This window comes from Sarcophilus harrisii, chromosome 5, assembly GCF_902635505.1.
Source record: "Sarcophilus harrisii chromosome 5, mSarHar1.11, whole genome shotgun sequence".
Taxonomy (NCBI): domain Eukaryota; kingdom Metazoa; phylum Chordata; class Mammalia; order Dasyuromorphia; family Dasyuridae; genus Sarcophilus; species Sarcophilus harrisii.
The window spans coordinates 207,445,873-207,460,511 of record NC_045430.1 but is presented as its reverse complement, the minus strand read 5'-3'; the positions used below and the strand labels follow the sequence as shown (position 1 = coordinate 207,460,511).

The 14,639-nt window shown below is 33.1% G+C and overlaps 1 protein-coding gene across 4 annotated transcripts in view; it reads left to right on the top strand.

Annotated features, from left to right (window-relative positions):
* Positions 1–14,639, top strand: part of LMBR1 (limb development membrane protein 1) — a 178,735-nt gene that overhangs the window by 43,874 nt on the left and 120,222 nt on the right. For all 4 annotated transcript variants that reach the window (XM_031939546.1, XM_031939545.1, XM_031939548.1 and 1 more), the window contains one exon: positions 4,669–4,808. In XM_031939546.1, coding sequence (XP_031795406.1) covers positions 4,669–4,808 — 140 coding nt within the window. The remainder of the gene's footprint in view (positions 1–4,668; positions 4,809–14,639) is intronic.

Genomic DNA, 14,639 nt, shown 5'->3' with positions numbered 1-14,639 from the left:
TTTGATTGATCAGATATTGATAAAACCAGAAAATTATTAGAAGGAGGCAGCCAAGACAGGGAAACACCATGAATGAACCATTTGAGGATCAGTTGTACAAATACAATTTAGCTTGCAGAATAAAATACTTGAGGGTTACATGATAGTTGTCTTTGAGTATTTGAAAAACTAGTATGTAGAAGATGGATTATTCTTGTTCTCTTTAGTCTCAGAGGTCAGAAACAACTACCTGTTGTGTAGAAAGGTAGTGGCAAATTTAGGATTTATAGAAAGAAAATTTTTCTCACAATTAGTTGATTTTTAAAAGTGGGTACAGAGAGTTTGCTGTCATTGAAGGCTCTTTAAAAGAAGGCTGGATACCAGGTATTTATAGTGGAAGTTATGATTCAGATGCAAGTTGATGAGATGTGGATTCAGGAATACCTAAGTTCAAGTCCTACTTCTGACATACTGGTTTGACTGTGGACAAAACACTTAACCTCTCTTAGCCTCAGGTAACTCTCAAGACTTGCTTCATAGAGGTTGCTAACCTGCACTGATGGAAGTATTTTCCAAACTGGGATCTCCCATAATGATGAAATTACAGATCTGGATACCTTCTTTCATTCATTTATCCTTGATGTGTATGTGATAATTATAGACACAATAAATATCCTGTAATAGAAAGTTAATGATAGCTGGTTGAGGTAAATATAAAATATCCCTTATTATATGGGGAAAAATAGTAACTAGAAGAGTCATTATTCACTTAAGATTTCTCACAGATATCATTGATAGAACTAGGACTAGAAATCCTTGATTCTCTAAACCGAAGCTATCTTCTTGGCATCAATGTGGAAGCATTTTAGCTTTCCGTTTTTAACCTTAATGATTGTACAATTGAGTTTCCAGGAGGTGGCGCCAACTGTGTGTCTTAAAATTCTCAGGTTTCTGGGTGTATTTAAATATAATTTAACTTTAAAAATTTTGAGAAACAATTTTAGAGCTTTTTATTCATTTTCATTTATGAGTGTTACAGACTTAGTTTAGTCTTAGAAAGTATTTTAGTGGTTTATATGGGAATTAACTATTTTTGAACAGTTTTTCTCAATAATGAACATTTCAAAATTTAGCATTTCCTAATTCATCAAAAGCCCCCCTTTCTGGTTCCTTTATCTATCTGAATTATTTTGAACAGTTCTTTTAGCCTTTCAGGTTTTATTGTATCATTTGGAATATGAGGATAATATTCACATGATTGTGAAAGGAACTTTGTAAAGGAAAGGAAAGGACTTTGTAAACCTTAACATATTATATAATAGTGGCCAGTCATCTGGAAAGTGAGTAGGTTGGACTATATGATTTCCTAGGTTTCTCCTAACCTTATGATTTTATGACACTATTCTTTTGCTTCTAAGATACATAGGATATTTTATTAAAATAGAGATTAATAATTTAATTTTACTTCTTGAAGAATTTTGAATTTTCTAAATATCAAGAAGATACTGGTGAATGTGTAATAACCAAGATAAGAGATCGGTATTTTTAGAAACTGTTTAATCTTTATTATGTTGGAAGGGATTTTGCAATATTGTTCTCTTGAACATTGAATTCGGGTGCTATTTCATTTAGTAATGCTGAAGACAAAGGTAGAAAACATACTCTGAAATATCTAGTTTAGGAAAATACAACAATAATTGCTAATTTCTTTATCACTTTAAGGTTTATAAAAGTACTTTTCTCACATCTCTATGGCATAGATTGTGCACAAATTATTTCCCCAGTTTTGGAAATGAGAGAGCTAAGTAAGGTTCAAAGGAGTGAGGGAATCCACTTTGTAAATATTAGGGCTCGGGTGTGAAACCAAGACTTGATTTTAAGTCAGGCTATGTTTCCACAACACTCTGCTGCCTCCACTAATGCTTCTTTTCACAGCAATGTGGCTCAGAAGTGCTGAGTTTTTTGGATGATATTTATATATTTTTAAAATGTAGATGATCCTGTCAAGATAAATGATATTTTTCGTTATGTACTAAAATTGACCTGCCTAGGAGTAATAGTAACCAATGATTTTTCTTTTTAGAGAGCCATTTAAACTTAGTTATCCCATGTACCTTGGATTTTTTATTTGGTTTAGTTTCTGGAATACAAGTATATTAGACTAGTACCTAGGTGGTCACGGACTAAAAATCCTACTTTGAATTTACTTTGTGAACCAACCAATTGTGCTAAATCCTGACATGCTTCTTACTAAAGGGTGGTAAATTAAACCTTTCTCTGGTGCAGTGAAGCTGCTTTTGCTGCTGGGAAATTAGATTTATCACTTATAATCACAAGAAACTGGAACAAATGTAGTCTAGATATGTTGATAAACTGTAATTGCTTTGAAAACTGAGGAAGTTAGGTTCACTTTTAGTGATATTAATGGCTTGATTGGCTACCTTTACTTTTTGTCCCTTTGCCCCAATATGTTTTGCTTCTGTTTATAAATTCCAGTCCTCACTTCTGTATATTCCTCCAGACTTTGCTTCCTTCCCTTAATAAATCAATATTCCTAGAATGACCATTGCTAATAGATATGGGTCCTCAAATCACAGTGTAGACTGGACTCTCAGAGGACTTGTATAGTCCTGCATCAGTCACTTTTCTCTGTGAATTTGAGCCACTTATTTCTCATCTCTGTCTTTCAATTTCATCTGTAAAATAAGGGGACTAGATTAGGTGCCCTAGGACTCTTGGCTTTATGATTTGTTGTTATTATGTTAATGACATGTTAACAGGATTATGTTAATTGATCAATGAAAACTAAAATAAAAATTTTTTTAAAGTTTATACTTCCTACTGGTACTGGTGACATTTCCATTTCATAAGTCATAGCATATGTGAGTTGGAAGAGGTCTTGTAGGTCATCTAGTCCGGAAACATCAAACTCTGAGCCAGTAGGTAGAAACAGTCAGGAGTGTAGAAAGAGTCAGATTAAAGTGTAATGAATAAATATTTAACAAAATCAATAAAAATACAATAGAATATGTTAGGATTCAAACACTTTTCAATCTGTCACTTTATGACACCATTTTGTGTTTTCTTGGTAAAGATATTGGAAATTGTTTGCCATTTCTTTCCTCAGCTTGATTTTTACAGATGAGGAAACTGAGGCAAACAAGGGTAAGTGACTTTCTCAGGTCACATAGCTAGTAAGTATCTGAAATCAAATTTGAACTCGGGGAGATGACTTTCTGACTCCAGGTCTAGCACCTTATCCACTACACTGCCATCTACCTGCCCCACCATAAAGCATAAGTAATGATAATTTGAGATTTTATGAGTCCATAAAATGGGCCCATAGGAATCTGTTTCTGTTTGAGTTTGACAGCAGTGAATTCTAGTCCATCTCCTTAGCTTCACTGAGGAGTCTAAGAAACAGATAGTTGTCACTTACCTTCAGTTCTATGATGGGTCAGAGCCAGTACTAAAATTTGTGTTACTGAATGTTTTGTGCTTTTTCTTCAATGGCATATGCCTTTTCAGGAAAGATGATTGAAATACTTCTCCTATAGTTACATTTTTAATTTTCATACAACATGAAAGATTCTTCCCTTTTCCATTTGCCATCCTGTTTTTTAGAACAGAGGACCACACCTAATCACTTGTTGCTGATGAAAAAATAGTTCTATTATTTGCCACAAGGTGGCATTTTCTTCAAAGTCACATTTTAAAATAGGTATTTTAGGAGTTTGGCATGGATTTTTGGTTGCTATTACTTTTTTAAATATGTTGTATTTGTTTTTAGATTCCTCTTTTTAAAAGCTTTAATTGAAGATGTGTTTTATTTTTTAAAAATTTTCAGTTGGTATACTTTCTAGTCTTCCTTTCATTTGTCCATTCTACACCAGTGGTTGTGTAAGATTTTGCCTTTATGGATATTTCTCCTTATAAATGACTTTTGTAGACATGCATTTTAATCACTTGAAATAATTGTCACACTTTTTTTGTAACTGTGTTGCTATATAGGTAAACAGATAAAATCATGAAATAATTATGTTTGCTTAAAGATTAGATTTCATATTTGTTAAGACATATTTTTTTTTTTTTTGTTTTCAGTGATCAGATGATATTTTACTTTAGTACATGTCTATGTTTTTTGGCCCCCATTTTTACATTCCACATTATTTTTGCAGAGCCATGGAGTTCCAGTGCTAAAAGGAATGTTGAAATCATCTATTCCCCATCTGTATCTGCCCCAAATTTCAATTTTACTTAGTGTTTTTTGGACACTAACCTATCCAAAAATATGAATTTGGTGAATATTGTAAAGATTGGAGAGGCACTGTGGTATCATCAATAGGGTTGCCCTCAAGACCAGGAAGGTTTGGGTTGAGGCTCTGCTTCTGACATATTAGGGTGTTTAACATATTAGGGTGTTTAACTGCACAATTCTCTAAGATTGTGAGAAGGTGTATTGAGAGAGACAAAGACAAAGAGAGATAGTTTTCTCATTCCTGTATTGATGAAATCGCAAGTCTAATAACTTACCCTATTCTTATCCTTTAAAGAAAGATGTTTTCATTTTCATGAAGTTTTTAAAGTACGAAATGCAGTTCATATTTTTAAAAAATTGCATTATATATAGATCCTTTGCTTCTTTCAATCTTTGTGGTGACTAACTTTTTTTTTTTTTTTCCCTTTCAGGCTGTTTTTGAGCACCTTCACGTTAGCCGTTTCAGCTGGTGCTGTTTTGCTTCTTCCTTTCTCAATAATCAGCAATGAAATCCTCCTTTCTTTTCCACAAAACTACTATATTCAATGGTTAAATGGCTCCTTGATTCATGGTTAGTATATATGCATATATTTACAAATATGATTTAAAATTGTTATTTTTCTAAGTTTTCCCCTCGTTATTGTTATTCTGTCACTAATTTAAATGATATTTGTGAAAAACTCACTTTTGTCAGTAGTCAAGTATTTACAATCAATACATTTTTTTAAAAATTAAGAGTTCCTTAAATAAATAAGGTAGATTGATTTATTTAGAACCTACTATATGCAAGACATTGTCAGGTGCTAGATAAAGATAATTAAACATCACAGCTCTTCTTAAAAGGACCAGCTGCCAATCAATTGTACCCCATTTAATAGGAAAGTCATCCTAGTTGAAGAAACTCTTCTCTCAGAAGAAAAACAGGAGTCAACATGTACCAGGCAATTCATGCCATCAGTGGCACCATTGCCTTCAGACCTTAGTAGAGACAGTCCAGACCCACGAGACTTGGGAACAGCCACATCATCATCCTTGGAAGCTGCTCCTCTAGAGTTGTAGCATAGTTAGTGAAAACCTAGCAAAAAAAGTTCTGGTCACCATGGTCCTTGGAGATGGCTCAACCCAGAAATTGATGGTGAAAGAGTAACAGGAAAGAAGAGTCATGACTTTCTGCTTACTGCTGTCCCCTACGAATCATGGGACCTTTGCATTTGACTGTCCTCTAAAGCTTCCTAGATGGGCTGTCTCCCCCATTATACTAGGAGCTCCTGGAGAGCTTAGTGTACAGCATTTCATACTGAGAAAGAGATTCATAAGTTCTCCCTTCCTGCTTCTATTCTTTCTTTCCTTCCTTTCTTCCTTGAGATGATGTAAATCATCTCTATGTAGATGGTGCAAAGAGTAAAGCACTGGGCCTGGAGTCAGGTAGACCCAGTTCAAATTCTGTTTCAGATACTTTGTGATGTTGGGGAAGTCACTTAACCTTTGTTTACCTCAGTTTCCTCATTGTAAAATGGGGATAATTCTAACACCTACCTTCTAGAGTTATTTTAGGATCAAATGAGTAATGTTTGTAAGCAGTCAGTACAATGCCTGGCACATAGTAAATGCACATAGTAAATGCTTAATAAATGCTTTCCCCCTTCCCTCCCTTCTTTTCCCTTTCTTTTTTGCTCTCCCTTTCCTGTCCCCTTATTTATTCTTTTCTTATCTTTCTGATTTCTTCATTTTGGGATATTCTAGACTCGTTATATATACACCTAAAACAGAGTTTCCCTATTTTTCCAAACCCAGATTTCTTCCAAAATTCCCTATTTCTGACAAAGATACCACTACTTCTTCCTGTCAATCTAAGTTATGACCTTGTTTTTATACTTGACTATTCATTCTTCCACCCTTCAAAATCAATTTGTTGCTAATTCATGTAGTTTCTAAGTCTACCACATCTTTCCCACATTTTTCTTTTTCTCTTTTGTCACTTTCAGTTTTATTGATGTGTCTAGTTTTTACATTAATATATTTACATATTGCTTTCAATTTCATCAGAAGGCTATTGTAACAAGATAAAAAGAATTAAAACATAACTCAGTTACATCATCTGAAAGTTCATGGATCATTTCACATCTATATCACTCCTCCCTATTTTTTTTTTAAATGAACAGAAATCTGTTTTCTTTCCCTCCTTTCACTCCTTTAAAAAAATTTCTTATACTATTCATAGGTAATCTAAACATGCTGTCACATTATTACTGTTAAAAATCCTTATATAACTTAATAGGTATATATAATTGAGAGTTTCTGAACAAAACATTTTTTGCCTTATGCCTGGCTTAGGGATGAGCCTCTCTGAATTTAGCCATGCTGGCCTTTGCACAATAGATCAAGAATCCGTATTCTATTTAATTCAGCAAACATCAAATACCTGTTATGAGTAAAGTACTATATTCAAACTTTTCCTGTATGAGATCATGTATCTTTGTGGCATAGGTTTGGAGAATATAGGGATACTTCCATATTACAGTGAGAATCAGAGTAGAATTTTAATGGAAAAATTATATGGGGGAATCACTTTTTTCTCCTGCCCTATTTTCCTTTTTTTTTGAAACTAATAGTAAAAACTTTTAGAATAATCTTGTAAAGAACAGTGGCTTGTTCTAAGAACAGAAGGACAGGGTGGCTTGAGGAAAAGAAAGCAAGCTGGCCAGTATCTGAGACCCATAAAAAAGAATATGCTAATCAGAGCATATCTTGGAACTTATCTGTTCTTGAGCATCCATAGTGGAAAGAGATCCTGATGTCTTCATCATCTGATAACTTCTTACTCTGCTGCAGTTCTTGACTTTATGCCCTGCCTTGCAAGAGATACTACTGGTAAATTAGAGTTAAAGATATTTCTGAGTCCACTATAGTAAGAGAGATATATTTCTGCCCTTTCAATTTGGAACATTTTCTAAGTGAAGAATGGATGAACTTTTGCAGAAGGTTTCATCAGAGTGGATTATGCTCTTTAGTTTCATATTTTTGTTTAGCTATGATATATATGGTTAAATGTGCTTATATGATTTGGCCTCTTTGTTGGAAAAATTTATTTTGTGCTGAAAGAAAGATTATAAATAATAATAATGTTACCTAATATTTACATGGCACTTTCTGTGTGCTAAATACTATGCTAAGCACTTCACAAATATAATTTCATTTGATCCATATAAAACCTTAGCAGGTTGGTGCTCTTATTATCCCTATTTTACAGTTGAAGAAGTTGAGGCAAAGAAAATGGTTAAATGACTTGCCTAGAATCATATAGCTAATAAGTGTCTGAAGTTTTCCTGATTTCCGGCCCAGCTTTGTAGCCATTGGACCATCTAGCGACCCATAAGTGAGAAACTGTATCAGAATACTTGTGTGACATCATAGAGAGAGAATAAAACAGAACCATATCCAAGTAGTTAAAGAAACAATAATAGCAACAAATTCACATATATAAATAAAATAAAGAAGGTCAGAATGAAGAATGATATAGATTCTTCTATATTAAAATCAACATCACATATTTAGGAGTGGCATTAATGTTTGATAAATAATAAAGATTACAGGTACAAGCATATATACGCAGTTTATTTTCTGTCCTTTCCAACTCTTGCTTACTCTAATTAACAAAGGAAACAGAACATTTTAAACTAGTATTTTATTTTTTCCAATAACATGTAAAGACAATTTTTAACATTTTTCTTTTCTTTTCTTTCTTTCTTTTTTTTTTTTTTTTTGAGAGGCAGTTGGGATTTAGTGACTTGCCTAGGAACACACAGCTAAGTGTTAAGTGTTTGAGGCCAGATTTGAACTCGGTTCTTCCTGACTCCAGTGCTTAACATTTATTTTTAATAAATTTGGATGTCCAAACTTTCTTCCTCTCTTCTTTACCTTTTCACTCCATAAAATGGGAAGCAGTTTGATAGGTTATAAATGTGTAGTCATGTAAAACATTTCCATCTTAGTCATTTTGTGAAAGAAGAAATACACCAAAAGGGAAAAAAAAACCCACACAAAATAAAGTGAAAATTGTATCCACTGATCTGCATTTAGACTCCAGTTCTTTCTCTGGATGTGGATAACATTTTTCTTTATTTTTTCTTTCAAAATAGTATTTTATTTTTACAATTACTTCTAAAGATAGTTTTCAACATTCATTTTTGTAAGATTTTGAATTCCAATTTTTTTTCTCCCTCCTTCCTTTATCTCCATCCTCTACAAGAAGCAAGCAATCTGATTTAGATTATACATGGACACAGTCATTTTGAACATATTTCTACATTAGTCATACTGTGAAAGAAAACCCAGAACAAAAGGGAAAAAACCATGAGAAAGAAAAAGCAAAGAAAAAATTTGAAAATAGTATATGCTTTGATAAGCACTCGGTCTCCATAATTTTCCCTCTGGTTGAGGATGGCATTCTTCATCCCAAGTCTTTTGGGTTTGTCTTGGATCACTGCTTCCGAAGAACTAAATCTATCATAGCTGATCATCACATAATCTTTTATACACAGCTATTAATATGTATAATTAATATACTTTTAGTTTTGCTCCCTTCATTCAGCATCATTCATGTAAATCTCTGCAGGTTTTTCTGAAATCCTGTTCATCATTTCTTAGAAAACAACACTATTCCATTACATTCACATATAACTTATTCAGCCATTCCTCAATTGATGGGCATCCATTCAATTTTCATTTCTTTGCCATTACAAGACAAACTGGTACAAACATTTTTGCACATGTGGGTCCTTTTCCCTCTTTTATTATCTTTTTGGGATACAGATCCAATAATGAACACTGCTAGATCAAAGAGTATATACAAATTTATAACCTTTTGGGCGTAGTATGGATAGTATTTTTCAGCATGAGTCTTTTGGAATTGTATTGAATTATTGTATTACTGAGAATAGCTAAATCATTCAAAGTTGATCATCATATAATATTACTGCCACAATGTTTTGCTGGTTCGTCTTGCTTCACTTTGCATTATGTAATAATTCTTTCAGGTTTTTCTGAAATCACCTTGCTCATCATTTCTTATACCACAATAGTATTCTATTACATTTATATGTCACAATTTGTTCAGCCCTTCCCTAGTTGATGAGCCATTCCTCTTAATTTCCATTTGTTTGGCACTGCAAAAAGAGATACTTTAAATATTTTTATACACATAGGTCCTTTTTGTATGATCTCTTTGGGATACAGAACTAGTATGGTATTGCTGGATCACAGTATAGACAGTTTCATTGCCACTTGAATATAACAAAAGCTTTTATTTAAAAAAGTAAATATGCAGGTGGAGCCAAGATTCTGGAATAAAGTCAGGGACTTGCTGAGCTCTCCCCCAAACTGCTCTAAATTCCTTTAAATAATGACTCTAAACAAATTTTAGAGTATCAGAACACACAAAAAGACAAAATGAATAGTTTCTAGCTTAAGACAACTTAGGAGGTCATCTGAAAAGGTCTGTGGCACTAAGGTGGGAGTCTAGCATGAAGTCCCAACACAGGCTGCGCCATTGCAGCTCCGGTGCCAGCAAGCCAGACTAGGTCTTGGGCCTCTTAATCATCGGCACTACCGTGGTTTCCATACTCCTCAGCCCAGAGACACAAAGAAATGACTTGAAAGGTCAGCAGGAAAAGTGTGTCAGACAGTGGTGTCAGTGACAGCTTCTGGAGGCCTCAGCTCACAGGAGGTCTCTTTACTAGCACTGAGGAAGGACTTTGTTGCCTTAGCACACTAGAACTTAAAGCCACATAAATTAAACCCACATAAATTACCAGCATTTCTATATGTTACTGACATCCCACCAGCAAGAGATAGAAAGAGAAATTCCATTTAAAAATACTGTAGACAAAATAAGATAGTTGGGGGAAGGGGGTCTGTCTTCTAAGACAAACCTAAAAACTATATGAATGCAATTACAAAACACTTACAAAGTCAGTTCTAAACAATTGGAAAAATATCAGTTGTTATGGCTGGGTAGAGCTAATACAACAAAAATGACAGTTCTTAAATTGCCATACCAGTCAACCTACCAACATATTATTTTACAGAACTAGAAAAAATAATAACAAAATACATTGGGAAGAACAAAAGGTCAAGAATATCAAGGGAATTAATGAAAAAAAGTACAAAGGATGGTGGCTTAACAGTATTAAACCAAAAACTGTATTGTGAAGCAGCGGTTATCAAAGCCATTTGGTACTGGCTAAGAAATTGAGTGGTGAATCAGTGGAATAAATTAGATACACTTGACACGATACTCAAGACCTATAGCAATTTAGTATTTGATAAACCTCTAAATTTCAGCTTCTGGAATAAGACAAATTCTTAAAAGTCAAATCAAATTAATATTTGACAAAAAATTCTGGGAAAACTGAAAAATAATATATCAGAAACTCGGTACCTCACAGCCCATACCAAAGTACAGTATATGTATGGGTGTATGATTTGGTATAAAGAATGATACCATAAACATATTAGGAGAAAAGGGATAATTTACCCATCCAATCTTTTGGAGAAGGGAGGAATTTATAACCAAAGAAAAACTGGAGAATGTTATGAAAGGTAAAATGGACAATTTTGATTATACGAAACTAAAAAAGTTTTTGCATAAACAAAACCAATAGAAACAAGATTAAAAGAGAAGTACAAAGCTGGGGAAAAATATTTACAGCCAGTGTTTCTGATAAAGGTCTCATTTCTAAAATATATAAAGAACTGTGTCAAATTTATAAGAATACAAGTCATTCTCCAATTGATAAATGGTCTAAGGATATGGACAATTTTCAGATGATGAAGTTAAAGCCATCTATAGTCATATGAAAAAATGCTCTAAATTACTATTTATTAGAGAAATACAAATTAAAACAACTCTGAGATGCCACCTCACACTTCTCAGATTGACTAAGATGATAGGAAAAAGGTAATGATAAATGTTGAAGGGAATGTGGGAAAATTGGGACTCTAATCCATTGTGATGGAGCTGTGAAATAATGCACCCATTCTGGAGAACAATCTGGAGCTATGCCCAAAGGGCTATAAAATTGCACATCCTTTGACCCAGCAGGTCTGTATCCCAAGGAAATCATAAAAGAGGGAAAAAGACCCACATGTGCAAAAAATGTTTCTAGCAGCTTTTTGTGGGAGCAAAGAATTGGAAAATGAGTAGATAGATGCTCATCAATTGGGAAATGGCTGAACAAGTTGTGGTATGTGAAGATAATGGAATATTATTCTATAAAAAGTGATGAATAAGTTGATTTTAGAAAGATCTGGAAGGATTTACATGAACTGATACTGAGTGAAACAAGCAGAGCCAATACATCAAGAATGTGCAAAGATCATCCATCTTGGTTGTTCTTAGTGGTTCAGTGATCCAAAGCAATCCCAATAAACTTTGGACAGAAAATTCCATCTGCAACCAGAAAAAGAACTAAGGAGACTGAATGTAAATCAACACATGCTATCTATGTTTACTTCTTTTTTCTGTTTTGTTTTTAATCTTCGATGGTTTTCCCCTTTTGCTCCGATTTTCTTTCCCAACATGATTTTTTTTTTATTTAATAGCCTTTTATTTACATGATATATAGATGGGTAATTTTACAGCATTAACAATTGCCAAACCTCTTGTTCCAATTTTTCACCTCTTACCCCCCCCCCCCTCCCCTAGATGGCAGGATGACCAGTAGATGTTAAATATATTAAAATATAAATTAGATACACAATAAGTATACCCGACCAAAACCCAACATGATTCTTAAAGCAATGCATGTTTAAAAACATTAACTAATTGGAAAAAAGTAAAGGTTAAAAATTTTGTTTAACCCTAAAAAAAAGAAAAAAATTAGAATTGAGCAAATAGAAGCGAATGATTTCATGAGAAATCAAGAAACAATAAAACGCTACCAAATGAATGAAAAGATTAAAAAAAAAACCATGTGAGATATCTGATCGGAAAAATAATTGACCTGGAAAACAGGTCAAGGAGAAATAATTTTAAATTATTAATCTATCTGAAAACAATGATCAAAAGGAGCCTGAGCATCATATTCAAGACATTATCAAGGAAATTCATCCTGATATTCTCAAATTGGAGAGTAAAACAAAAATTGAAAGAACTCACTGATTACCTCCTAAAAAAGATATTATATTCCTCCCAGAAATATTATAGCCAAGTTCTGGAAAATATTGCAAGCATCCAGAAAGAAAGAAATAATTCAAATATAGTGTAATTGCAGTCAGGATAGAATAAAATTTAGCAGTTTCTACATTAAAAGATCAGAGAATTTAGAATATGATATTCCAGAGAGTAGCTGAACTAAGATTACAACCAAGAATCATCTACCCAGCAAAATTGAGTATAATCCTTTTGGGGAAAAGGAAAATTTCAATGAAACAGAGGACTCTCAAGCATTCATGATGAAAAGCCCAGAGCTGAATAGAAATTTTATTTTGAACTACAGGACTTGGGAAAAGCATAAGTAGATAATCAGGAAAGACATATAAGGGACTTAATGTTCATCTGTTTACATTCCTATGTAGGAAGGATGATACTTGTAACTTATTAGAACTTTCTTATTATGGCAGTTAGAAGGAATATATGTATTGATAGATAACAGAATATGAAGGGATAATATCTCAAAAATAAAATTAAGGAGTGATAGAGGACCTTACTGGGAGAATGGGAAAAGGAAAGATGGAGTGCCATAAATTATCTACCATAAAAGAGGCAAGAAAAAACTCTTAACAGTGGAGGGGAGAGAAGGAAAGTAGGGGGAGTGGGTAAAATTTATTTTCATCAGAATTGGCCCAAAGAGGGTTTAGTATAGATATAGAAATCTATCTTATCCTGCAGAAAAGTAGGAAGTGAAGAAGATACAGGAAGGGGGTAAAGTGAGAGAAGAGAAGGCATATTAGGGAAGGGGGTGGTAGTAGCAAAACACTTTTGAGAACAGGGTAAAATAATAAATGGGGGGAATACAGTTAGTAATAATTGGGGAAAAATTTTGAAATAAGTTTCTCTGATGAATATTTCATTTCTCAAATGTATAGGGAACTGAGTTAAATTTATTAAAAAAAAAAAAAAAGAAAGCCATTCCCTAATTGATAACTGATCAAAACATATGAATTGGAAATTGAGGGGATGGGATGCCTATCAGTTGGGGAATGGCTAAATAAATTATGATATGTGATTATGATAGAATATTATTGTTCTCTGGGAAATGGTGAGCAGAATGCTCTCAGAAAAACTGGAAAGGTCTCCATGAACTCAAGCAAAGTGAAAATGTACTGTTTATAAAGTAATAGCAGTGTTGTAGGATGATCAGCTGTGCATGACTTTGCTATTCTCAGCAATCCAGTGATTCACACTACTCTGAAGAACTTATGATGAAAAATGCTATCCATAACCAGAGAAGGAATTTTTTTTTAACAGAGTGAAACATACTGCTTTTTTAAACTTTATTTTTCTTGAGTTTTTTTTTTTTTGTGTGTGTGTGGAGGGATAGAAGGGAGATCTGTCTTCTTTTACAACATGAGTTATGGAAATGTTTTACATAATTTCACTTGTGCCACCTTAAAGAAGATGGGGAGAAAACGAGATCATCCTTAGATTCTTGATCCTTTGTTTAATAATTATGTTTCAAGCTCTACAAATTAATTCTTTTGTAGTTTGATTGCTATGGCATTAAATAAGTTAATCAATTAATTAAGTTAATTAAAAATAAGCTAATTAAACAAATTAATTTAGATAATATTATTTGGCTTGGCCTATTTGTAAACAACTAATATTTCTTTTTCCCCCATTTTTTTTCAGTTAACAATTTTTTTTTTAAGAAATTTCAGTGAGCAACCCTTTATATTATTTGTTTTCTATCTGCTGCTCCCCATTAAAAAATAGGTAAACAAAAGCATTATACCAAACAGGCATAGTTAAGTAAAATACATTCTCATATTGTGTACAAAACTAATATGTTTCTTGGCATCTTGAATGTATCACCTCTCTATCTGGAACTTGGCAGCATAGATAATAGCTATGTAGCATCCTGAGTCCTCTGGAATCATGGTTGGTCTGAAAATCTGTTGATCTGAAATCTTAATTCTTTCAAAGTTGTTTGTCTTTACAATATTTTCATTGTATAAATTATTCTTCTTCTTTGACCAGTTATTATTTCTCCAATTATTTAATATTGGAATATTAGATAACATTAAGTATTTTGTAATTGTATTCACATATCTCCTGTGTATCTTGGTAGATAGGTAGACTTCATTATTTTAAGTGAAATTTCTCATTCTGCTGTTTTGTTGGTAATATATAGTAAAGCTGATGTATGTGAATTTATTTTTAATTTTGCTGAAGTGACTGTTT